The 26,432-nt window shown below is 34.1% G+C and overlaps 1 protein-coding gene across 3 annotated transcripts in view; it reads right to left on the bottom strand.

Annotated features, from left to right (window-relative positions):
- Positions 1-169: 169 nt before the first annotated feature.
- USO1 (USO1 vesicle transport factor) overlaps positions 170-26,432 on the bottom strand; it is a 57,105-nt gene continuing 30,842 nt past the window's right edge. For all 3 annotated transcript variants that reach the window (XM_032235214.1, XM_032235215.1, XM_032235216.1), the window contains 14 exons: positions 25,936-26,024; positions 24,024-24,178; positions 21,741-21,952; positions 16,944-17,054; positions 15,977-16,095; positions 15,260-15,441; positions 13,917-14,038; positions 9,286-9,424; positions 7,996-8,159; positions 5,695-5,784; positions 4,907-4,972; positions 4,553-4,663; positions 3,079-3,294; positions 170-1,470 (listed from right to left, as the gene is read on the bottom strand). In XM_032235214.1, the coding sequence (XP_032091105.1) occupies positions 1,378-1,470; positions 3,079-3,294; positions 4,553-4,663; positions 4,907-4,972; positions 5,695-5,784; positions 7,996-8,159; positions 9,286-9,424; positions 13,917-14,038; positions 15,260-15,441; positions 15,977-16,095; positions 16,944-17,054; positions 21,741-21,952; positions 24,024-24,178; positions 25,936-26,024 (1,869 nt within the window). In that variant the 3' untranslated portion in view covers positions 170-1,377. The remainder of the gene's footprint in view (positions 1,471-3,078; positions 3,295-4,552; positions 4,664-4,906; positions 4,973-5,694; positions 5,785-7,995; positions 8,160-9,285; positions 9,425-13,916; positions 14,039-15,259; positions 15,442-15,976; positions 16,096-16,943; positions 17,055-21,740; positions 21,953-24,023; positions 24,179-25,935; positions 26,025-26,432) is intronic.

The following is a 26,432-nucleotide window of genomic DNA, read 5'->3' as shown; positions in this document are numbered from 1 at the left end:
TACAGACAATTATTTGCTTCTTACTAATAACCCTGGCACCAGAATGAGCAGGGAAAAGGTAGAAGAGTGATTAGAAGGCAAATAAAAGACCAAAGTGTAAAACTTATTTTGTCAGTTTTAAGCAGAAGGAGATTATACCCAGTTGATCAAAGTTATTTCTTTACTGTTACAATGCCTAGTTACAGGACTTTCATTAGACTGACTGTATTCTCTTGGGAACAGTCAGATAAGGCTTTGGGGATTCTGGAAAAGTAAGATTTTTGCCATTTTCGGCTGTGCAAACACTCTTAAGATCAGCCTCTTCACACTCCCCCATCCCCTAATCTAGCTAGATATTTTTACCAAATCATTCCAGGGTCTGAGTATTGTGCATATTTTGCAACCAATTTTTCCAAATGTGCAATTTCCTTGAAGAAACATGGAGACCCCAATATTTTTTCAGTAATACTTTTAAAAATTGAATCTGAACTTATTAGGCCTCTGTAAAATAAACAGCATTAAAATGTAATAAAAAGCAATCACAACTCAGTCAAATAAATGATACTAAATAGGTATATATTTATTTTCATTATTGAAAAAGTAAGTTGATATAGCAACTGCATTTATTTCTTTCTACTGGGCCAAAAAAAACCTCAATAAATTATTATCAATCACAATGTGTTTTTTTTTTAAATAAAACAAATATGTTTTTAAAATAATAATTTGATATTCTTTAAATTTTGATATGGGAATTTTGCTAAAAAAGTTTATTTAATATACTATCAAATAGTGCTCTTTATCTCTGAAAACCCTTCTGTACTGTTGCAGTTCCTTTTACTTCCAAAGTACAGAATGGAGCCATTTCAGATGCAAGGCACTCAATGCTGAACAGTTCATTTCATTTCAAGCCAAAATCCACTGAGAAGAAAGCATGGAAACTATGACCCACTTAACTTGAGCAAACCAAACCATCACTTTCAATCTTTTGTAAAAGGTATTAAGAAAAAAATATGTAAGATCTCTCCAAGCTGAATACAGGAGACAATTTCATCCAAGAGATTTTAGCCAAATGCATACCATATTTAATCACAATAAAACCAAAATAAGAAAATTAAGTAATGACAAACACTTTGAAAATAGGCAAAAGGCAACACATTTTAATCCAACATTGTTACCTTTTTACAGCTTCTAAGGTTTCTAATTTGTTAATAATTCAATTTGGTCTGAATGTGAAATTTAACATACTAGGCTTCTGTTTAGCTACAATATATTACTGACATTTAAGAAATTGAGGATAATTTCTAATGATCTTTTCTTTTATCAAGGTGTTTTGCATCACAAAGCCATACAGATTGCTTCATACATTCCTAAATTTCAAAGCATTCCTAAATTCCATGTTTAATCCAATAAATTTTCTTCTCTTCCTTCTGCAGCCTCCTCCTCTTCATCCTCACCATGATCACCTAAATCCCCATCATCTTCATCTTCAATCTTTAGGGGAGAAACAGAAATAAAACTGCTATTTAGTGTATTATGTTAAATGGACAACTTATTTTTAAACTTTCTAACTATTTTAATATGCTCAAGCAAATAATCAAAATGTAAATCTATCTCCTTAAGTTCAAAGAGAGCATTTCTCCATCATCTGAGACAATAATCCTTTTGTTTTATTATAGAATCTATAATACAGAATTGTATTTATGTTATTTATGACAAGAGAACATTACATTCATCAGGCCAAGGTCCACATTTGCCTTTGAATAGCATATTAAGATTAGATTTCATCAAAAGAAAAAGTTGGTCAAGATGCAATTGAATGAATGGCTAAATTGATTCGTTTGATCAGAGGGGAAAAGACAACTATTTTGTATAAAAGATTGGAGAAACTTTATGAACTTTTTGCTTAAAACAGATAAAAAGGATTTGTTTTTTTCAGTTTATCAATTTTAAAAAAAGCTTACATGAGGAGAAAGGAGCTTATGTCATATAATTTTAAAGGGGAGAAAGGTATTAAGTGTCTATAACTGCTGAGAAGGAGATCATTTGCTTCTTTTAAGTATTTTCTTTTTCTTCTATTGTTTTCAACACTTTCTTTTATATATCTTTTCTTTTCTACTGATTCAATTTTGTAAATAAATTATTTAATAACATATAAATAAAGTTGCATAGTAAATTTTAATTTATGTTTATACAGTTCTGCAGATGTATAGTATATAGAATCTCTAGTTGTAAAATTAGTTGCCCAAAGCTACACATCACTGAGAATACCGGTAGCTGTCAGAACATAGTACTGGATTCTCTACTGTTCCCTTTTAGAGCTCAGAAGCCCATTTTTGCTTGAAGAGTGCTTAAGCCACGATAACAGCCCCCCCCCTCCCCACACACGAGTGATGTCGAGCTAGTCATGCCCTCCTGGCCAAGCCCATCCTGGCCCCCTGATGTCAAACACAACCCTGATGTGGCTCTCAATGAAATTGAGTTTGACATCCTTGCTGTTGAGGATAAAAAGTAGAGGAGCAGTGCCTCCAGTTAACACCTTTCACATTTTGCTGATAATGGTCCAGAGACTTTTTCTCTTCCTATCTTCTCTCTTCCTGTCTCAGATAAGGAAACATTAGCACCTTAAGTCATTGGTTACCATTCTCACTCTCCAACTTCCAAAGCATGCAGGGTTTGCCCAGAGGAAGTCAAAATTACCAATGTGGCAGTTAAACCACATTCTTTTAGAGCGGTAGTCTTCAAAACTGATATACTCAAACAACCCAATGTGAAAAGTCAATCTGCAACTCATTAATTAACATATTTCATGTAATATATTTTATTTTAACAAAATGTTAAAATTAGTGTTGCAGTACATTTCATGCAAGGTAAACCAAGACTGAATGCTGAAACCCTGGGCGATATCATGAAATTCTGATGTTCCAGGGAACACAGTCTGAATGCCATAGTTCTCTGAAGGAACTTGGGGACACAAAAACAAAAATATAGCTTTGTTATACATCTAAAGTCATACAACAAAAGATGATAAATTTAGCCCTAAATTGTTCCAGAAAAGAAACTTCAAGTCTCACACCTGATTTTGCAAACTTTGTATCTTACCGGTTCTCCAAGTTCTTTGAGTTTTTTCTTTAATTCAATTATTTTCTGATCCTGATCAGCCAGAAGAACCAGAAAATCATCTTGTTCTTTTTTAGATACTGCAAGTTCCTGCTGCAGTTTGCTTTTTTCATTTTTCAAAATTGCCACTGTGCTATTGGATGATTCCAATTGCTGTTTAAATGAAGTCTTCTCTTCACTGAGTCTTGCAATTTCATTCTGGCATGGAAAAGAAAAAAATATTACATTCAGAGACACGTTACTATCAATGAAAAAATTGTGTCTGGAAGGATATGCTTCATATACCATAAAACTCAATCTCATTTAAGGTTATTTAAGTATTCCATATAAATAGTCATGTGCAATGCTTTATTGACTCTCATCTAAAATCTTTTTTTTTAGACGTTTATGCTTCACATAGTTGATCTTTACTAGATTTTCAATATCTATTTCTCAAATGCTCTGTCCATTTTTAGAAACTTGACAAATGATTTTAGAACAGATCTTCGAAGATGGAATGAAATAAAATTAAATCTCAGCATGCATTACTGATTGATTATTGCTTAGACCCTCTCTCATCTCAGGCTAACGTCTTTTGATATCTCAGTGTACTGTATATTACAGTATAACAGCTTTATGATGACATATAATTAAGATTCCAGCAATAAAAAATTGTGACACTACATATTTTAAAAGTACTTTTTTGACCAAGTTTATGGGCAATAAGACCCTACATGTCTTGTCTGGTTAAAGACTTTAATGTCAATGCCTAAACATAATCTGTAAGAGGACATCAGCAAGAAGCAAATTCCCTTCATAATCAACAATGAAGATAATATTTTTTTCTCTGGAATGCCTATTATAATCAGCAGTTAATTCATCAATCATTACATCCAGACACTTAAACAAATTGTAAAAAGCATTTTGTGCCAATAATTGAATAAGACTGCAGTTATAAACTATAGACCTGGGATGGTGAACCTATGGCATGTGTGCCACAGGTGGCACGCGGAGCCATTTCACAGGGCACACTGACAACTGAGTTCAGCCTTTTTAAAGCCATTTTTTGCCGTCCCCAGGCTCCAGAGGCTTTATAGGAGCCTGGGGAGGGTGAAGGCTCCGGAGGACTAAAAATGACCCTACAAGCAAACCGGAATTCTTCTGGAGCCTTCAGGGAAGCTCCTGAAGTTTCCAGAGGGCCTCGGGGGGGTGGGGGGAGCTGGGGAGGCTGTTTTTGCCCTTCCCAGATTCCTATAAAGCCTCTGAAACCTGGGGAGGGCGAAAAAGGAATGCAAAAAATGGGGGATCGCGCATTGCATTATGGGTGTGGCACACCCACGCATGACCCCCCCCTGCGCTTCCCTTGCTTAAGGCACGTGAGCATAAAAAGGTTTGCCATCGCTGCTTTGACTGTTAACTCTAAAGTTGTTAAATATGCAATATGCTTTATTAGTATGTTTTATTATGTGTTAAATACTTTTAGTTCTTTATTCTCCTGCAAGATCGTTGAAAGTTGTCTTTCCAAGTCAGTTGTCTTTTCTACCATATCAGCACTAGTGTCTTCTGATGCAGGAACTGAAGTCAGGTTCTGAAAAACAAATAACACTGAATAAAATTACAAAGATAATAGTTTTCAGAAACTATAATAATTGTGATAGTTTTATATGGTACAGTATAGCCAAGAATCCAATATAATTATTGGCTGATGCTGAATAAGACAAATAAATTCTATTTATTATAATTTATTATAATTCACATATACAAACACACCCAAACACACCCAAGCGTGCACAGAGAAACTAAAAGGCTAGCAAAATTCTTAACATCTTACCATTTTCTGAAGTTCTTGCTTTTCAACCTGAAGTTTGATTATTTGGGCCCTCAAGTTTTCAATTTCCTAAGAGAGAAAAAATATTAAATTCAGCTGAAGTTATATTTATTTATAGGTCCAAGACTAATCATATTATGGTAAATATAGTAAAAATATTCATAAATTTGAAGTGGGTTTGCTATTGGGTAATATGCAGATTTCAGTCTATTTCTCTCAAGTATCACAGAAACTGATTTTATAAATTGAACTGAATACAAACCAGATTCTTATTCAAATAAAGTATGTTGTTTTGGATAAAAATGTATCAATATGATTCTTAGAGATTTCTTTAGATTGACTTTGATGCCCAGTTCTCAGCTGGGCATAAAATATTTTCCCCACTTCAGATTGGTCTGAATTTTTATACCTTGAAAATACAGCATAGTAATTTATACTAGAGATATATCCAAATTGGATTTCTACTATGTGTATCTCACTGAGCTACCTATGAAGATACTTTAGCTCATGAAGAATGTGAAAGACAATAAAAGATTGCCTATGAGATCAGCAATGATCTTCATATGAAACACATAATAGAAATCAAGTTGGTTTCCCCACCCTAATTAATCTGACAGAGGGAAAAAGAGAAAACTGAATTGTACAACTAAAAGCCCACACGATCTAGTTCCAAAATCAAGGCAAGGGCACCCTTTTCATTCAAATCATTTTCACTCATCATTCAAGAGCAAGCAATGCATGGTTTCTCCCACTGACCAAATATTTTAAAGTAGACTATAGGAGTTTCCTACCTTATACAGTTCACTATTTAATTGAGTTTCAGTAGATATATTAGTTTGTGATGATTGTTCTGTTGCTCCTTCCATTGTTGCTGAAAGTTTCTACAAACATCAGGCATATAAAAACACCAAATTATTTTAAAAGCATAAGCACTTTAAACTGTTATTCTGGTTTTATATTTTAAAAAAGCAGCAACCAGGATTATAGCTTACAGAATAATGACTGGTATCATATAGGAAATTAGAAAACTAGCATTTTGCTATACTGCATACAGGAGAGAAAATAAATTATGAATTAAATCTTATATTGTTTTTTTTTAAATTCCCATGGTAACAAATATGCTGGGAATACTGAGAAGTATTTGAAATAGTCACACTTTAAAAAAAAATAGATTCCATTTTTTATGCTATGGGCTTCTAAACAATTATGAGATTAGTAAATCCATAGTATTTTATCTATAAATCCAGGTTCAGTTTTTAAAAATGAAGCTTTATTTGCTGGGATTCCAATTTACTCCTAAGGAAATGAAAATAAAGCCATATAAAATTGGTGGGTAATCTCACATCCTCTATTGCTTGACACAGGTTTCAATTTTATGGATTTAAACCACTGCCAAGGCAGTATGTTAAATTTTTAATAAAATTCTGATTTAAAAACAAGCAAACAAAAATTTTCCATACAAAACCACATTCTATGTACCAATAAGAATCCACTGAATTTATCAATACATTTTATCATCAGATCATTCAAACCTATTATTTAGGCTACATCATTCATTCATTCATTCATTCATTCATTCATTCATTCATTCATTCATTCATTCATTCATTCAGCATACCACTTAATCATAAACAGATAACTTAGAACAGGAGTGTGAAGCTTGATTTCATTGAGGGCCGCATCAGGGTTGTATTTTGACCTTAGGGGGGCAGGGCTGGGTATGGCCAGGGTGGGCACAGCCAGTTCAATGTCACTCATATCGGGGGCACTTGTGGTGGCCTGAGCGCTCTGCCAGTGAAAACAGGCTCCTGAGCTCCATGTTCATCTGCCATAACCTCCTGCAACCCTCTGCCAGTGAAAATGGAGCTTGGGAGGATAACATGTGGTCTCCCAAGCCCCGTTTTCACTGGCAGAAGCACTGCGGGCCAGTCCTTTGCTGTTTGCAGGGTGGCACGCAGGCCAGATCCGGCCCATGGGCCAGGAGTTTAACACCTCTGACTTAGAATAACTGCAACAGTATATAAAATATAACACATGAAAAAAATCAATTGATTTCAATCTGATTCAAAGTTAAAATGCAATAAAAATAACTAAGTGGAAGTATGGCAAAAAAAAAAAAAGGCTCTTTTGCGATTTTCCTTAAATATTAGGACAAACATTATCTTGGGAAAAACATTCTATTCTTGCAGCCTTATAGGGGAAGTTGTGATAGACAGATGAATCTATGGTGTGTGTGTGTGCGCGCGCGTGTGCATGTGTGTGTATGGCGGGGGAAGGAAGATAATCTTCAAATAGCCTATATTGCTGATCATAGTAAAGGGGCAATTCCATAGTGGTAGAGCAAGTGCCTCTGAATCACCATATTACTTAAATTCTAAAGGTATACATCTTAAAGCATGTCCATAACAGTTAATACATATCAATGCAAATTTTTCACCTCTGTTGTCCTGGTTTTGACAAATATTTAAAAAAAATTCATTCGTGATCAAAATAATAAAATGGAAAGGTTTTATAGAAATATCTGCAAAATGTACATAATGATCATCTATGGAGATTCTCAATTATCCAGGCCATGGATGACCTAAAGAGCTGAAGAAACATCTTGGATGAGAAGTGAAATGTCTTAGAAGAAAAACCAAAAACTCCAGTTGCTTCTTGAAAAAGCACTTTCAGTATATAACGATCAAGGCAACTCTTGAGAACCTAAGTACATCCTTAATGTCACAGGAAATTATCTGTAAAAACTTACTAACATAGGGAACAATTTTAAATAATTATGTATCCGGCAATTATACGGCTCAACTATTTCATGAACCATGCTTTGGAACCACTTTTTGAGATTTTAGAAGGGCAGTCCTCTCAAGTGTATTTAGGCTTGTGGTCTAGGTGTTCCTTGCACCTAATACAAAGAACAAAAATGTATTGCTTGGCTATATTTCCTTCCATTGATTTGAAGGAACTATGGTCTGTTGTGATTTGGGAGTAAGAAAAGAAACAATTTATTAATCACCATTTTAGATCTGATCAGGGAACTCTGATGGCTTCAGACCAGATCAGATGCCAATTACTGAGAATGAAACTTTACTGCTCACCAGGGTTTCAATCAAAGAATCCTTTTCTCTTAGCTGTTCTTGCAGTAATTCCAGTTTGTGCTTCCATTCCTCCATTTCAATGTGCAATTTGCTGATTTCTTCTGATTGAACACCATTCATCTGAGCCATATCACTGTGGGAACTATGATGCTGATTGTCTTTTCCTATTAAGCAGATTATAACATGATTAACTTCTAGCATTTCAGATAGAAAATTAAAACATTCTTATTTCCATGTATTTCAAAATTACAATTCCATTAGGAAATTAATGCATAAGAACTAAAATTAGACAATTGTATCAGAGAACTACTTATTGACTCTCAGACAGAGAAATGGAAACAGAAATTCCAGGACAAATAAATACATCATGAGGAATGATATTTAATATTGTTCTAAACATTTCACTTCTTAAACTAGCTTTCCTTGAGGTAAAACATTGAAATATTGGTATTTTATGTAACTTATTTTTCTGGTCAGTATATCGCAGTATTGCTGAAATGCTTAGAAATGTACTAAAGGGGAGAGGAGGGAAGGAGAGTCCGATTCTCTAAGATACTTCTCTAAGAGCTTAAGTGGATGTGTATGGAAGACTCTTAAGGCTATTTATATATAATATGAATAAAAGATTAATACACAAGAGTTGGATTACAGAGATATTTTGGTCTATCAGATTTATTCCTGATCAACTGATTGGTAGAAACTAAGAAAAAGACAAAGAAATAAATTAAAGGAAAAGATGCCTTCTTTTCAAGCTCATCATTGGGTAATAATATTCCTGCAATTTTCTTGGCAAGATTGCCACTGTCTTCTGTTAAAATGCTTTTTAAATTTTCCTGTAAAACCTATAGGGAATTGTCAAGTGGTTTCCCCGTCCTTGGACATTAAACTCAACCCTGCTAAGGTTTCAAGACTGAACAATGTTGGCTCTGACAGTGAAATGTGAGAAATTTCTTAGCTTCTAAGGCAAGTGGGGAGGATGGCACTGTGGTTCCAAACTAGTCTATCTGTTAAAGCAACTGTTTATCTGTCTAAATTTTTGTTTCCACCATTATACCTCTCTTTGTTTTTTGGGGGGGTTTCTTGAAAAAAATATTCCCACTCTATAGATGATAATCTTGATGAAACTCAAAGTGATTGACTTCAGGAACTTAAATAGTCCATTGTCTGTTAATGATTAATGCCAATTCACCACATTCTTGACTTGTACATATAACACAACACAATTTAAATCCCATGGCCTGCAAGTTATTCCTCAGGAAAAACTACATAAAATACTATTAGCATTACTACCTAGCTGTATTTTAAGGAGGTTATATTGGTCCTTGTGTTGCTGGATTTGTGAAACTTGTTGCGTAACTGCTGTCTGCAACTGTTCATTTTGAATTTTAAATGATTCTACTTGTTTCTTCAATTCCTCAAGCTCCTGATCCTTTAAAATAAAATAAAAAGAAACAAAATTAAGTTTGCATCCATTTATTTAACATAGATCTATTGTCTAATTATGCCTGGGACCTTGAATCTTTTATCAGATTTCTAACTGAGATGCTAAACTGACCAACTGTATTTGGTTAGTGCAATATAGATAAAAATAGTTTTTGGCGATTCTCTGGAACATGATAAGATAAAAAATGTATCAAGGACTAAACTATTATATTTCTACCATTTATAGGTATTCCTTAACTTAAGATGTAGCAATTGTTTATAACAGCATCAAAAAATGACTTACAATTTGTCCTCCTACTTATATCTGTTGCATGATCTCTATGATCATGGGAAGGTAATTCACTTCTTGGTAATTGGCATGATTTATGACAATTCCAGGATCCTTGAATCACATAAACTGGTTTCTGACAAGCATAGTCAATGGGGGAAGCCAGAACTGCTTAACAACTACCATTATTCACTTAATGAATGAGTCCAAATTTTAGTGATTGATGTTTCAGCCCAATTGTAGTCATAAGTCAAGTTCTATCTGTATAATAAAAGGTCAGGTCCTCTTTGTGTCAAGAGGACATTCCAAAAAGTAATTCTGGAAAGAGTTTAGAAGATCTAAGGGGTTCTCACTTACTGATCATAATTGAGACTGGCAACTTCATCACTAAATGACATTTTCATAAAGTGAAAAATCATTACAATGACAGTTTGCCAGTTCCAGTGGGTAATCATTAAGTAAATCACCATGGGTTGTTAAGTGTGATGCCATGTGACTGAGACTTGCAAATCCCACCAGCTTAGATTTTGCCAGCTGTGAAGATTGTAAATAGCGATCATAATCACAGAATGCTCCTAACATCATAAATGTGCAGGTTGTCAAGTACTGGAATCCTGATCACTTGCCTGAGGGGACAATGGAGACAATTTGGTAGACTGGTTATAAGTCTCCCATATACATCAATGTCATAACTTTGAGCAGACACTAAATAAGTGGTCAGTAAATAAGAATTACCTATAATATCTTTCAAGTATGAGAAACAAGTTTGATTAATTGGTGTGTTATATAGCTGTTTTTAAAATCTTAACTAACTAATGGTTGCAATTCTTATCTAGTATTAAATGGAATTTAGGTGATACATATTATAGCAGTGATATACTATACATATAAGACTACGAATTATATAGGTAGTTTGGTGTAGTGGTTAAGATGCTAGAAACCAGAAGATTGTGAGTTCTAGGCTTGCCTTAGGCATGAGATAGTTGAGTGACTTTGGGCCAGTCACTCTCACCCAGTCTACCATGCAAGTTTATTGTTGGGAGAATAGAGGAAAGGAGGATAAGGTATGTTTCCTATGTTAAGTTATATATAAAAAGAAGAGTGATTAAAAATCTAACAATAACAAGAACGACCATGGCCATCCTGCTGGAGGGCAAAACAACAGACTGCATAATGAAATAATGGAGGAAGAGATATTTGTTAAAGTAGAATATTAATTAAATCTGAATGGAATTTATACATGTATATTTTATATATTTTACCCATATATAAAATTTGAGGGCAGGGCTTGATGACACAACATGCAATCTTGGGGCTCCAGGATTGCTCTCGATATCTCTGTTGCTGGACGGTCCTTTTTGGATCTAAACCGTTCTGAAGGAACGGTGATAGAGAAGAGCATGTCCTGCTGATCTCAGGGACATCGCAAAGTCCCTGATCGATCCAGGAGAAAGCTCTTTTTGCCGGCTACAAAAGAAGCAGCCAAAATGGCTGCAGAAGGTTGGGACAGTCCCCTGAAACGGAAGCAGAACAGGAGAGACAATGTATCAAAATGGTGATAAAAATCCTTATTATTAGAGAAGAGAAAACCCAAAAGACTTAAAAATAAAACTGAAGACAGAAGGAAGCAAGCGGCGAATTAACCCTGGTTTAAAACTATTGTGTTATCTTTTTCACTTTAATTTTGTTTGTTTTCTATGGATGGACTTTTTACAAATGCCTCTTACTTTTAAACTGGACTGGTCTTTTTTTCCCCTTCTTCCTCTATACTTTTTCCATTTTTTGTATTTGTGGATTAAAAGTTTCTTTCCTCACAAGGCTCAGCCGGATTGCAATCTTTAAACATTTTTTTTCTTCTCTTCCGGTGTTCAGAGCTTAGAATGAGAGGCAAAAACAGAGGGAAAGGATGTAACACTGCCATCTAGAGGCTAGAGGCTTGGCAACATCTGATAATACAAAGCTATTGGCTTTGTTTATTGAAAGGGTCAGTGGAAAACATCTTGTTTATACAGGTGTTTCTTTGAAGGAAAGAGAAAGCTTTGACCTGAAAAACTTTACTGAATTTGTTTGAAACCTAGCAAAAGCCTTGGATGTTTTAGTGGCAGTGTTTATAACCTGGAAAAATGTCCCAATATGAAGAAGAAAATGGACTAACATTGCAAAGAATTATGCTAGAAATTCAAAAAGTCTTAATAATCACAGAGAGAATTGAAAAGACACTTGAAATTATAAATTAAAATACAGAAAGTACGGAGGGAAGAGTTGAGAATACTTATAAAACAACGACAAATTTGAGGACAGAGTTCAAAAAATCACAGAAACGTGAAAGTGATAAGAAAATTGTTGACACTGACAGTAAATTGAGAGTGGAGGGAAATGATAAGTGTGAAATGTGGAAAGGAGAGATCAATGAACTAGAACTCAGATGTCAAAATATAGATGAAGAAAGGGGAGAAAATTTGGAAGAAACAATGAGAATAATTTCGGCAGACGCACCAGTGATAACAAAAGTCAAGCTGATGAAAGGAACAGATAGAGGGTTTCAAATCTTTATAAGATATGCAATGAATAACAAGTTGTCAAGAGAAGTCCACATAAGACTTATCAAGAAAACACTTAGAATACTGATTCTACAAATGGCAAGAGATATTGGACTGCACTATTTCTGGAAGGATACAGGATGATGAAATGAAATGTCACAATAATATTTAGCTAAATGTAGTTAAATTTTGAGTACGATGAAGTATAAGAAGAAGTAATGTTAGCTATAGTCAAATAAATGATCAATAATGATAATAAAGCATTTATCTATACTAGATTGATAATATGAAATTTTATATAAACTGTAGGTGAAGATGATGGAGATGATGTTGAAAAACTTTTTCATAAAAGATAAATAATTCTATATCGAATAGAATATAAAGATGTAATATCATTGGATGATTTCTGGATGATGTAATGAAATGCCATAATATAAATTTACTTCAAATTTAATGTTTCATATAAAAAGGATGTAATAATAGCTATGCTTAAAGGATGTTTAACAATTATAACAATTTGTATACATGTATATTAGATTGATGATACTAATAATGGAAAAATATGGAATTGAAAATTATTAGAGAATATGATCAATGCTAAATAATAGAATGACTTAGAATAGGATATAAAAATTCTTTATTATTGGATATATTGAAGATGATATAATGAATCATTATAATATAAATGGATACATATTTAGAATACCTTATTTAAAATGGAGAAACAATAGTGATAATCAAACAAATGAAGTATAATAATAATGTATACAAAGATATTTGATTGACAATATGTGATTTTTGATAAAGCTCAAGTGATGACTGTGGAAAGGACGCAGAAAGACCTTGTAACCAATCGACACAGTTGAAGAGGTTTTTATGTTGTATGTTTTGTGTGTTTGTGTTTGTTTGAAAATAAAAATTTTATTTAAAAAAATGGAAACAGGTTTTTTGCATTGTTTTACACAATTTACGCATTTTATGAATCAATAAAATAGCAAATGAGATTTTAGTGTACGGACAGTGTATGGAAAGATTTTATTCCATACATTGACATCAGGGGTGGGTTCTGGCAGGCACTACTGGTGGTTTGCTTGTGGGCATGCACTTCACGCACTCGATGTGCACTGCGCACACATATGCAGTGCGATAAAAATCTCCTATGGCAGCGCCATAGGAGAACCAGTTCTGGGACATAGCAGGCCTGGGTCATTGCCAGTTCCAGGCTGCCAAACCACTACCGGTTCGGCTGAACCAGTCCAAACCAGTAGGAACCCACCACTGATTGACATATTGTAAACTGAGATCTATTAAACTGAGAGTTATTTGATGCTATTTAATATATAATTTTACAACATGCTACATAAAAAAGCCTAAAGCCTGCCAGAGTTGAAATTACAATGAATAAGGTAAAGTATTAATTTATATACCAAATTTATCATCCAAAGATGCCTTTTGCTGCATTGCACATTTTTGGATATGTATGAATTAAAATTCTCTTCTCCCATACTCAATACAAATTAATACTTCCATTTTTTTCAATTAACAAATTCTATAATTGTAAAATAAATTTCAATATAATGTGTAACTTGGGCTTAAGATATGCCTCTTTAAATATGCACAATATTCCTGAGATTAAATGCAATTCACTTAAAACAAGATACATTATTTACCTGTACTCTAATGACATTTTTATAATGTGTCACTATGTTGTCATGCTGTTCTAAAGTTTTTTTCACTTCTTCTTCCTTTTTATCTTCTTCACTTGATTTATAAACTGCCTTTGTTATAACTCCTGTAAAATGATTATTTGTAATATTAGACAATTTAAGTGAAATGTAGCATTCTAGATGACTAGATGACTATAGAGATTAATAGTTTAAAGGGTGCCTTATCATTAATTTGATAATGCTATTTAGTATTTCTCAATCATTCAGATTGCTTTATTTATTATGCTAAAATATTCAGTATATCTTATACTGTTACTTTAAAATGAAAAAAAAGTTTGATAAAAATGTTCTATAAACAATGGATCGGGAAACACTTCTCAGTCATGTTGTGGTTTAACCAATCCTGTTGCAATGTTTAACCCCCCCTCCCCCAATATTCCACTGCGCTTAACTCTCCACAATTGCTTCACATTTAAATGAGTTCAATAAATACTAGTACAATAATACACCATAAGCATAATATATATATATTCTGATTTCTGTGAAGAAATATGAAAGCCTCCTAAAGAACAAACTATTTTTTCTCAAGCCTTCTGCCCAAAACTGAAAATGAAAAAATATACAAAATATACATTTAAAGAAAATTGCTGTTTCAAAATATTCATATCAAATCATGAAATAGACAAATATGCAAAAGGTTATCTCAATATAAATAAAAATTAATTTTTCAGAAGTCAATGGAAAAATGAAGCAGAAAAAGCAGAGCCTGCTAAGGAACCCAGAAAATGAGACCGTGGAGTTCATGTGGCAATATTTGATTTGTGAGCTCTAGTGTCTCCTCTTCTCAACTTGATTTTCAGTTTCTTTTGAAACATTAGTCTTTTATATGTATCTATAATGTATAATTTACTTCATTTTGCAACAAAGTAAATGGTTTCTTCCACCTTTCTCAAAATTTTGCTAGGCCGATGGTCTTAACTACTTAAAATTAATGAAGAGATGCTACATTTCATTGTATTCAGAAATCTACACCTCCATTGATTACAAACTTTCAAAAATTAAATTAATATACTTTGCTTGATACTTTTTAAAAATAAGAAATTGATCTCTTTCCTCTACATGATCCAATAATAAAGGCTGCAAATGTATAATTTTTCTGTTATTTTTTTTCTCTGAATTCTCAACTTTTTCATCAGAATTTTCAGAAATTGTATACCTTTAATCTATATCATTTTTTTTAAAAAAAGAATTATAATTGCTGGTAAAATGTACTTTCTCCTTTTTCAAATGTAACACTTCAAGAAATAAACAAATAAAACCAGGAGAAATGATGTAACAAGTCTCACCTTCCAGTTCTTTCACCAGCTTTGTAAATTCATGATCAAACATCATATGATCAGGGCTAGAAAAGTTTGGCTGTGGTTTCTGAGCTGCTCGGGAATAGAATTCATGCTTGCTAATAAATCCCAATTTCTCAATAAAAATTTCCTTTCCAATCCTTTTTTCTATAAGCTGCTTTAGTTTTTCTCTAAAGGGGAAACAAAATTATATAATAATTCTAGCTGGGGAAAAATCCTCTTTTTAATCATATCCCTGCCCCTCAAAACCTTATGGTTGTCTTTAATAAACAGAGGATAGAGAAAAAGAAGATTATCAGGTAAATAGTATGCAATAAGCCAAAATGATGAGGAAGAAAAAAATGACGCCTTCAGATCTTGTAGAGAAATTGATTTCAGTGTGAAATAAATTGAGACAAATTACAAAACAAAATCAAGCAATTTCAGAATGTTGGAACTAATAAGAAGACAATGATAATTGAAAAAAAGAGTTATGTTTTATTTTGTTTTTTCAAGCCAACAGTATTTTTAAATGTCACTGGAGAAACTCAGCTTCTAATTCCAAATGACATTTTTTCAATTTCAAACCTTTGGGGCATAAAGTCTATAACAAATAATAAAAAAGCATGTATTTGCCTTAATTTATATGGAAAGCTCATCTATTTCCTAATATAGTATTTACAATGCAAAATATATTAAATGCAATATGAATGCCAATATACTCACTTTTTATAATTCTCAAGTGAATTGTCATTGTAATAAATGGAGATTCCTAGTAATAGAGCACACAATCCTTGAACCAGCTGCTCCTCTTCTCCGAGGTTTTCTGCTATTTGTCCTGTTAGCTATATCTTTGGCTAAGGATACTAGAGACTCAAATCCTTTTCTTTGGATCATATTTTAGATTAAAAAGGTAACAATTTCCTTGATTTATTTTGACTGAACGGCTATGTCAATGCAGATATCTTAACATCTATTTGTATGTTCATTTGTTAATTTATTCAATTTCTATGGCACCCATCTCATTCAATGACTTCGTACCAATACCAAGTGGCTTGCCACTGTCTTCTTTCATAAAACTTACTGATTTACCAACCTGGCTACGACTTTTGGACTTCCTGGGAGCTTCTCTTAGTGCTAACTTAACTTTTCACCATCAGCTTATCTTGAGCCAGGTTTTTATCTTAATAAGTTAACTGCAAACAATCCTTTGTTTAGTCATTTAATCAAAGCAAATTTAATGAACATAGTTATTATACCCTAACAGAAACATGCAGCATATCAATTTTAAGAGAGGAAAGTGAAAATCTGTTTATGAGAACAATGTGAGATATTTTAATAATAATAATAAATGTAAAAATTGCAAACATTTGCTACATCATTTAAAGCAGTGTTTTTCAACCACTGTGCCGCGGCACACTAGTGTGCCGTGACATAGTGTAAGGTGTGCTGTGGGAAAATTACTTTATATATAGTCAATATAGGCACAGAGTTATTTTTTTTTAACATTTTCTAATGGTGGTATGCCTCGTGATTTTTTTCATGAAAAAAGTGTGCCTTTGCACAAAAAAGGTTGAAAAACACTGATTTAAAGAAACATTTCTTTTAGTGAATTGTCACTTCTCTCCTTCAATCAAAACTTTATATATTTACTACAGTGAAGCATTAAATGGTAATTCTTTTAAAAGGATACAAATGGAATATTTGCTGAATTGTGAAGAAAATGTGTGACAGCGATGGGGCAATTGCTTAGCCATGTGCAAAGCAGCATTAATAATCCAACTCTTGTCTGCACTTTGCTTCCCTGGAAAACAAGAAAATAAATGTTATCTTTGTTTGCATCACTTTTATATATTGCCTCATATTTTGATTCATAATTTTCAAGGTCAACAATCAATCAATCAATCAATCAATCAATCAAAACCATTCCCTAAAAGTGAGGGAGGCACAGGCCTAGGAGAAACTTGAAATACAATAAATATTCAGAACAAAATCTAGAATAAAATACCAAGGCAGCCTGATGAGAACTGTGCATCCTTAGTATTCGCAATTGGAAAAGAAGAGTGGGCTAGGGATTATTGCTATCAGCTTGAAAAGGAGGCTGAATTAAAGTGAATCTTGACTTTATTTTGCAGTAGCAATCCTATTTGGCTTACTACATAACTTTTATGATAGGCAACCTAATAACCAAACACATATTTGCTGTGATTCTGTGAATGGTACAGTTCAGTCCATCACTGACAGGATCTCTCTCCTACTTTTGCCTTGCTCAAGCTTTCTATATAACTAAAAAGACAAGACCGTATAATAATTTAATACTACACTATTGAAGATGCTGGTTAATGAAACTTCTGCAAGAAAACTACCAAGCTCAGATAGCACCAAGACCACCACATTAAAAATAACACAAACCATAGCAGAATATGAACTAAAGATGGATAGGGAACTGAATTACAAATATTCAGTATACCCTTATTATCTATTGCTGCACTCTGTGTGTAGCTGCACAAAATTTAGTTACATTTTACGCACTAGCAGGCTGTCTATCTCAAAATAAAAAGATGAGAAGGCATGCATCTGGTTACCCGGAAAATTTATTTAAAAGGAATAATAAGTTTATTATATAGATCCAGGGATGGTTTTCACTTACCTTCCCTATCGGTTTGCAAATGTGCACGGACACATGTGCACTCACTTCGTTCGCAAGCGCCCTGTCCACACATGCACTCAGCCTTCTGTGCATGTGCTTTGCGCAAAAAAATCCCTAAATAGTACGAAATAGAGCCAGGGAGTGTGGGCGGACCCACCCATGATTTCCACTACCAGTTTGGGTGGACCAGACGGAATTGGTAGAATATCATGTCTGTGTAGATCCATACAGAATTTATGGTACAACAAGACAAACTGTGTCAAGAGTAAGATTGGATGAAATTCACTTAACAACCATCTTCCTTAGCAATTGAAATTTTGGCTCAATTCTTGTCATAAGTTGAAGACTTGTATATGAGGGCAAGTATGACATTATTTCCATTACTGAAACTTGGTGGGATGAGACCAATTCTGGAACGTACAGGTAGAGAGATTCAAATTGTTCAAAAGAAATAGTAGAATAAAAGAAGAAGTAGAGTTGCACCGTTTAAAAGAAATAACTATACCAATATAGATTTTTTTTTTAAAAGGATGAAAATCTTCTTGAATGCATTTGGGTTAATATAAAAGGGAAAAAGGAATGATATTGCCATATCTGTATACCACAGGACACCAAATCAATCAGAGGAAATAAACTTTTTGCTAATGTGCAGAAAGCACACTAGAATAGTAATGGGAAATTTTAACTATCCCAACATCTATGGGAAGACAAACTCTGCACCAAGTGGAAAATCAAACGGATTCCTGACAAATCTAGGAGACAACGTTGTCACCCAAAAGGCAAGAGGCAGACACTAGAGGTCAGCTATACTGGACTTAATATTTAGTAACAGAGATGAAATGACAGAAGGGATTTACGTTGCAGGGGAAGGTAAACATGTCATGTTGGAATTTAACATAACCCAGGCACAAGCAAAGTCATACTAATGTTTTAGAAGGATTCCATAGATGAACATTCCAAAGGAAAAACAACTCAAGAACCTCTGAAAAATGAGAGTATAAAAACCCAGTCTATCACTGAGAAAGAAAAATAAGAGAGACCCTAGATGAAACCAGCATGGTTGCATAAGAAACTCTTTGATGAACTGAAAGACAAAAAGGAGAAGTCAGAAAAACTAAAGTTCGGAACAAACTAAACTTGAATAATATATATATTATTCAATATTAAAATGGGAAAGTTAATTAAGCAATATATATGCAAACATCTAGAAGCAAGCAAAGTTGTTACCAGAAGCCAAAAACTGATCATGTCACATAAACCTTACTGTATTCTTTGACAAAGTGACTAAGTTACTGGACCAGAAAATTACTGTGGATATAATATACTTGGACTTCAGTAAGACATTTGACAGCACAGACCACAACCCTATTACTGTGTAAGATAGAAAAATGTAGGATAGATAGAATCTCCACTAGATGAATTTTTAACTGGTTAAATCAACCACACTCAATTTGTAGTCCCCAATGGAACGACATCTATATGGTGGGAAATACTCTTCAAAATCTTCCTAAAGAATTTAGATGAAGGGGTAGAAGAGGAAGTCATCAAATCTGCAGAGAACACCAAATTGAAGGGAATAGCCTTAGCATAGCTTTTAGAACATAGGTTCAGGATCCAGAAAAATCTTGAGAGATTTCAATAGTAGATCCTATCCAACAAAACTATTTCTATCTGGTTTTGATATTTTAAAAAATCAGTTTTTTTACTTTAAATAGTTTTTATTAGAAATAGATTTTGCAATTGTATTTTGTCAATTGTATTTTTGTTTATTTGTAGCCTATCTTTACTATTTACAAATAATGCAGCAAATATATCCAACGTATCTTCTACCTCCTATTTTCTCCATATAATCCTGTGAGGTGAGTTAGGCTGAGAGAGACTAACAGCCCTAAGGTCACTCAGCTGGTTTTCATGATTAAGATAGGACATGAACTCATGGTCTCTTGCTTTCTAGCCTGGCACTTTAACCACTAGATCAAACCGTTTTGTCTTTCTGTTCTTCTGTTCCATTTATAACTTAAGCAAAAAAACTTACAAAATGTAAATGCATTCAATATATACATTTTATTCTGCATGGTCAGCAGAAATACTAATCAAGGAGAGTGAATCACTCAATAAAAAAAATTTAATCTGAAAATAATTTAATTAAAAGTAGGATGAATACTAGTACCATGAATACATGGTTTGGAAACATCACAATTTTTTTTATCTTCTATCTGGTTATGAAAAGAAAGTACTCATTAAATTTTGTAGAAAACAAATACTGAATTTACACTAAAAGAAGACAAAAGAAGTCAAACTACATTTAGTACCCACTGGTTATGCAAGGACTCCTGGGACAAAGAAAAAGCACCCATAACAACCATGTTCCCTTGTCAGTCACCAAAAACACCATGAGATAGACAGTTTGTTACTAGAAATAACACCAAGCAACAGGCACAAACTGTGAGTACAAAAAAAACCACCCTCAAACAGTTAATTCATAAAACAAAGCAAAGCTGAGATAGCAGATAGACCCTGCTACAATGAAAGGAACGCCTTGAGTTCATCAATACATACCCGTCTGTCGATCTTATCACCCTGTGAACCATACATTAAATATTACAAGGGAATGCTGCAGGATATTAAAATCACTACAATACTGTACAGAGGTAAATTGTTTTCAATTTTCATTAATCTGAACAATTCTGCGACTATGTATATGGATGACATAGAAGTGTACACATTTTTTTTAAAAACAAATACCAATATCAGTTCCTTTTCAGAACAAATATTTTTGAATGAGATGAAAAATTAATACTGAAATGTGTTGTTATGTATAGTTTAACATCAACCAAATGATGTTTGCTTGGTTTATGGGGATTTTACTTCATTTAAATATTTATTTGTTTTCAAATCTGCTTGCATACAAACAGTGGAATGAGGTTCATAATAATTTTCCACGCTGCTCTGAAGGGGGAAAATGTTATTTTCTGTATTAAAAATATGCAATAAAAATCATTTTCCTAAATGTATACACAAATGTTTGAAGCATACACATGTTCTACAAACTAATAACAAAAGGATTGAAAATCAATGTAAAGACCATTTACATTGGTATTTTTTATTATTTTACATTATTGATAAATTCATAAGAAGGTAAGTCCACATGTGGTCTCAATAAGTGGCCAAGATTTTTTGTACACATTCGTTTCTTGGTTTCATACATTCAAGGTTCAAATATTTACCATTGCTCTATGAAAAAAAACAAAGCACATGCTATTTTTGCCTTACCATTTAGTCCCTTACTTCAGTTTTTACTTCCTTCAAGGATGTACCGTATATATCAAACAGATTACCCATGCATTTCTGATTCTTTACAGTCTGATTCTTTACAATATGCTTTCCCTTTCCTTATTGAGTTCAAAGCATAACAAACACTCCTTCAATATTTCCTCTCTATAGTTCTATGAGATAGACTGACAAAGCTTCCATAGCTGAGGACAGATTTAAACCTGGAGCTCCTTGGACCAAATTCAGTGCAATCACAGCACACTATTTTTTCCATATATTTCCATATATGTTAGGCACAGACATTACTTACATCCCAGCAAACAACTAGTTCTGATAATTCCAATCATTGATTCTACCCCTATATGCTTATTAGAATTAGCACAAAATAATGGAAAACACTATATATTAAAAGCAATAGTTTGTGCCAAGAACATTTAATAGTGTTTTATGGTTTGCTAAATGTAATAATCAAGATATTTTATAACAACTCTGTTTTTACAAATGTTTCTTTATGGGCACTTCTAAAAGGGTTCAGAGATATGCAAGTTACTGGTTCATATGCTGTACCTGAGACAGAATGTTAGTGCACTGCTGAAGTAAGGACACTGGAGGATTTCCAATACTAGTGGCTAGCTGTACCCGTAGCAGCTGTTCTTTTAGAGTGGCATTTTCTTGCAAAGCATGGGCCAATGCCACAGCCGCACACCAATTTGAAACAGAATCTGTAGAAAAGAGTCCTCCACAAAGAAGTTGGCCAGCTGAGACAGAATTTCCAGTAGCTGTAAAATAAGCAGTCAATTTATTGACAGGATTATTTCAGACATGTTCACCTATATAAAGCTTTTGAAAATACCCGGGAGATATCTAATGCAGGAATGTTTAGACCTTGATAGGGGGCTTCAGAATATAGCCAATAGAAATAATAAGAAAAACAATATGTGGGCCAATTTTGAGCAGCTATGCTGGAATTGTATGCAGGAGTTGTTGGTCTGCTATCAGCAGGATTTTGTACTTAAACTGAAATATTCAAAATTAGAAGATTAGAAGATTTCTAATGTTTAGACCAATGTTTAATAAACTATGGAAAAGTTAACTTACATAATAACATGTACTGAAGGATATGCTAACCTTAAAGATGTATATAATATGTGGCATCCATGCAAGAATTCCTCAGGACATTAAGAATACCCAGAGCAAATAGTAGATCCAACCCCCTACTCAAGCAGGAAAGCCTATACACGTGATGGCAAATCTATGGGACACATGCTGGAAGTGGCATTCAAAGCCATCTCTCTGGGCACATGAGCCGTCACCCATTGCTCTCCCGGGTTCCGGCGCGCTGGCCAGCTGGTCTTCACACGTGCGTGAGCTCCAAAAATCAAAAAAGCAGCCACCTGGTGCATATATGCGCTGGTAAGATAATCTTCCGGTTTCCGCATGCACACTGGCCAGCTGATCTTCGCATGCACATGTGCACCAGAAACCGGAAGACCAGGTGGCTGGTGTGCATACACATGCCGGAAACCAGAAGATCATCTTCCCGGCGCACATAGGCATACTGGGCAGCTGTTCTGGTTTTCAGCACTTGGTGCCGAAAAGGTTTGCCAACACTGGCCTATACCATTTCAGACAAATGGCTGTTCAGTTTCTTTTTTTTTAAACGTCCAGTGATGGAGCATTCACAACTTCTGGGGGCAAGCTATTCTATTCCCCTCACCATTAGGAAATGTCTCCTTAGTTTTGGTTGCTTCTCTCCTTGGTTAGTTTCTATCCATTTTTTCTTATCTTGTCTTCTGGTGGTTTGGAAGATAGTTTCCTTGTCTTTGTAGGAGTCCTTCAAATATTGGAACACTGCTATCATGTCCCCTCTAGTCCTTCTTTTCACCATACTAGACCTCCACAATTCCTGCAACCATTCTTCGTATGTTTTAGCTTCCAGAACCCTAAATATTTCTGTTGATCTTTTCTGCGCTCTTTCCAAAGTCTCCACCTCTTTCTATAATGTGGTGACCAGAATTGGATGCAATTTTCCAAATGTGGTCTTACTAAGGCTTTGTTAAGTGGAACTAGAATTTCATATGATCTTGAATCTATCGCTCTAAATACAGCCTAGGATTGCACTGGCTTTTTTGGCTGCACACTGTTGGCTCAAATATGCACCAAAGACAAATTCTTTGTGTGTCCAATCACACTTGGCCAACAAATAATTCTATTTCTATTCTATTTCTATTCAGTGATTGTCCTCTAGGACTCTCATAATTATTGGTAATTAATTACCTATATAATTGGTTTTTCGTGCCTAAGTGTAAAACCTTACTTTTATCTAAGTTGAATTTCATTTTGTTAGATAGGGCCCATTATCAGTAAATGTGATAATATTATGTATTATTATTGTGTTTGTTAATGATATCTTATTATGAGTTTTTTTCCCCTAGCACAGCAGGTAATAGAAAAAAAACCCAAAGAAAGTTGCTGGGAGAGTCTAATGCCGCTTATTGATACTTTATTTTGTTAAAATATCATTGTCATTTCTGGAATCAAAAAGGGATTAAGTGAAATGAGCTTCACATTAAGAAAATAAACTATTCTTCAACATTAAAGCAACAGAAGGATTTTCAAACAACTTACAGAAGCATTCAATAATATTTCTATTATGCCATTTCATGTATTATTACAATAGTGCCAAGTTTGTTTCTGGAGCAACTGTAAATGAACAGAACTCGAAAACTCTACAATTACCACTTATAAGGAAAAGCCTCCTGAAAGTAAGTGGAATTTTCCTCCCTCCCCATAATCATGTAATTTTGCACTTAAAGTTAGAAGTAGGAATTTAACTTTCCAATACCGTACCATCAATGGTTGAAGGTAGAAGAGTTGATACAATTTCTCCTTGCCCTTTTTGGTTTTTGTATAAGAAACACTGGAAGCAATAAAGGACAGCACAGCGCAGGACAAATGGTTGTCTCTCATTTACCATTGACATAAGAAGTACAACAATTGCAGGCCTGTGATTAAAAGAAGAGTCTTTTTTTTACTTTATGTCTGTACGCTTTCATAAAAATGTGGTTCATATGTACATAAAATTGATATACTAATAGGTAAAAGAAAATATATTAATTAATCCAAGTTGTCAGAAAACATATGACTCATTTTTGTTTTTCTAATTCTTCCAAGTAATTACTTCATTTTACACATATTTTTTAATGTGGCTCTTCTTCCCAGGACAGCAATTTACAAAAACTATTTACACATAGAAGTCCGAGTTCAACGCTCGAGGTCTCCAAAAAGAGTAAGGAAGATGGCCGAGGGGCAACTAGAAATAATTACAACTCAGTATTACTTTTAGATCTGAACTTTCCTTTAACTTCTTTTTGAACTTGATTCAAAAAGAAAATAACATAGTACTTTCTTTCTGATATTAAGAAACAAATTATTTGCAATTCATAGACCTCTGATAAAAATCATATTTGAGTATATGAAACAACTGTCAATACCACATTATTATGAGTGTACTTCTGGTTTCCTTGATGAAACAGATTATTTGGACCATTTGCAGTCAGGATTCAGGCCTGGATATGAACAGAAATGGCATTGGTCACAGTTTTTGTGACCAATGATCTCTGATGAGAGCGGCATGGAGTAGCTTGTTCATCCTTGCTCTACTTGATCTACCAGCAGCCTTTGATACCATGGATGATGATATCTTTCTGAAATGGCTTTGGGGGTTGCAAGGGCGGGGAACTGTGTTTCCTAGTTCACTTCCTTTCTTTAGGTCACTCTCAGTCGTTGTTGATAGGAAGCAAGAAGTCCAGCCTCACTCTCTGTTTTGCAGGGTCTAACAGGGCTTGGCACTTTCTCCACTTCTGTTTAACATATACATTAAGTCACTGGATGAGATTATCCACCAACATGGGTTGAAGGTCAATATGCTGATGACATATTGGGCTGAACAACATGGGCTGAAGGTCAATATGCTGATGATCCTCGAATTACTTCTGATACAGTATGTATATTGCAGCCCATGGTGAGTTAAAACATATTGTGGCCTGTCTTTCACAGTGCCTGGAGGCCGTAAGGGGCTTGATGGGTAGCAATGGACTGAAACCCTGGTAAGACAGAATGGCTCTGGGCTTGGGATTCTTCTATTCATGGGAAATTGCCATCTCTGATCTTGGATGGGGTTGTCCTGCCCCAAACAGACCCAGTGTTTGGAGTTTCTCCTGAACTCATGATTCCTGCTTGAAGAACAAGTAGCAGTCATAGTCAGTAGGGCCTTTGTGCAACTATAGCTCAGGAATTGTGGCAGTTGAAGTCCACACATCATAAAAGGGCCTTAGTTGCTCACCCATGATCTAGTGGCACCAAGAAAGGCCTTCTCTGTGGTAGCCCCTGCCCTGTGGAACATCATCACTACAGAAATAAGACCCTCATTTTGCAAACTCTTGAAAAAGGATCTCAGAGTGACATGGAGTCCATCAAGTAATTGATCTGATTGTTGTGGCCAGGGGAAAGGTGTTATTAGTTTTGTATTAAGGCTTTATAGCTGTAAATTGCCCTGTATCATTGTGAGTGAATTGGGTGGCCATAGAAAATTTCTTAATAAATAAATCATGAAAACTCAGAATATCTTCAATATCAAATCCCATTTCTTATAATTAAATATTAACATTTCAAATTTTTATATCCGATTTACACCTAAATGTGTATCCTCCCATAAACATTGATTTTTACACAAAGTTGCATTACATTTTCTTTAACATACCTTGGAGGATTTGAAGGTGCATTTACTGAAGCAAAGTAATCTTGATTCATTTGAGATCCTCGAATTACTTCTGATACAGTGTTAATGGTCTAGAAAATAAGAATTAAAGAACACAAAGAAATCAAACCTAATAGCTACAATGTCAGAATCAGGAAGTGAATAATGAATTTATATTGAGTTTGTATCTTTGATTTATGCTACATTATACAAAATGCCCACTAATAGTATTTATATTTATTTATGAAAATACAATCAAATATTTTCAATTTCGATTCTCTGAATGTATCAAAGTAACATGATTGCTGAACAGATTTAAGATTGGACAATATTTTATTACTTGTTACTCCACGCAATCAGAAAAATATGGAATTATTGAAAGTTCAGCAATTTTTGTGCATTTAGCTATTTACATTGAATGAGTTGATACTCTAAAAGACAACTTTTACATGCTATCCTACAAAATCTGAAAAACAATGAACTGAATGACATCAGTCCAA

Source organism: Thamnophis elegans, chromosome Z, assembly GCF_009769535.1.
Source record: "Thamnophis elegans isolate rThaEle1 chromosome Z, rThaEle1.pri, whole genome shotgun sequence".
Classification (NCBI taxonomy): domain Eukaryota; kingdom Metazoa; phylum Chordata; class Lepidosauria; order Squamata; family Colubridae; genus Thamnophis; species Thamnophis elegans.
This window is presented reverse-complemented; position numbering and strand designations above follow the sequence as displayed.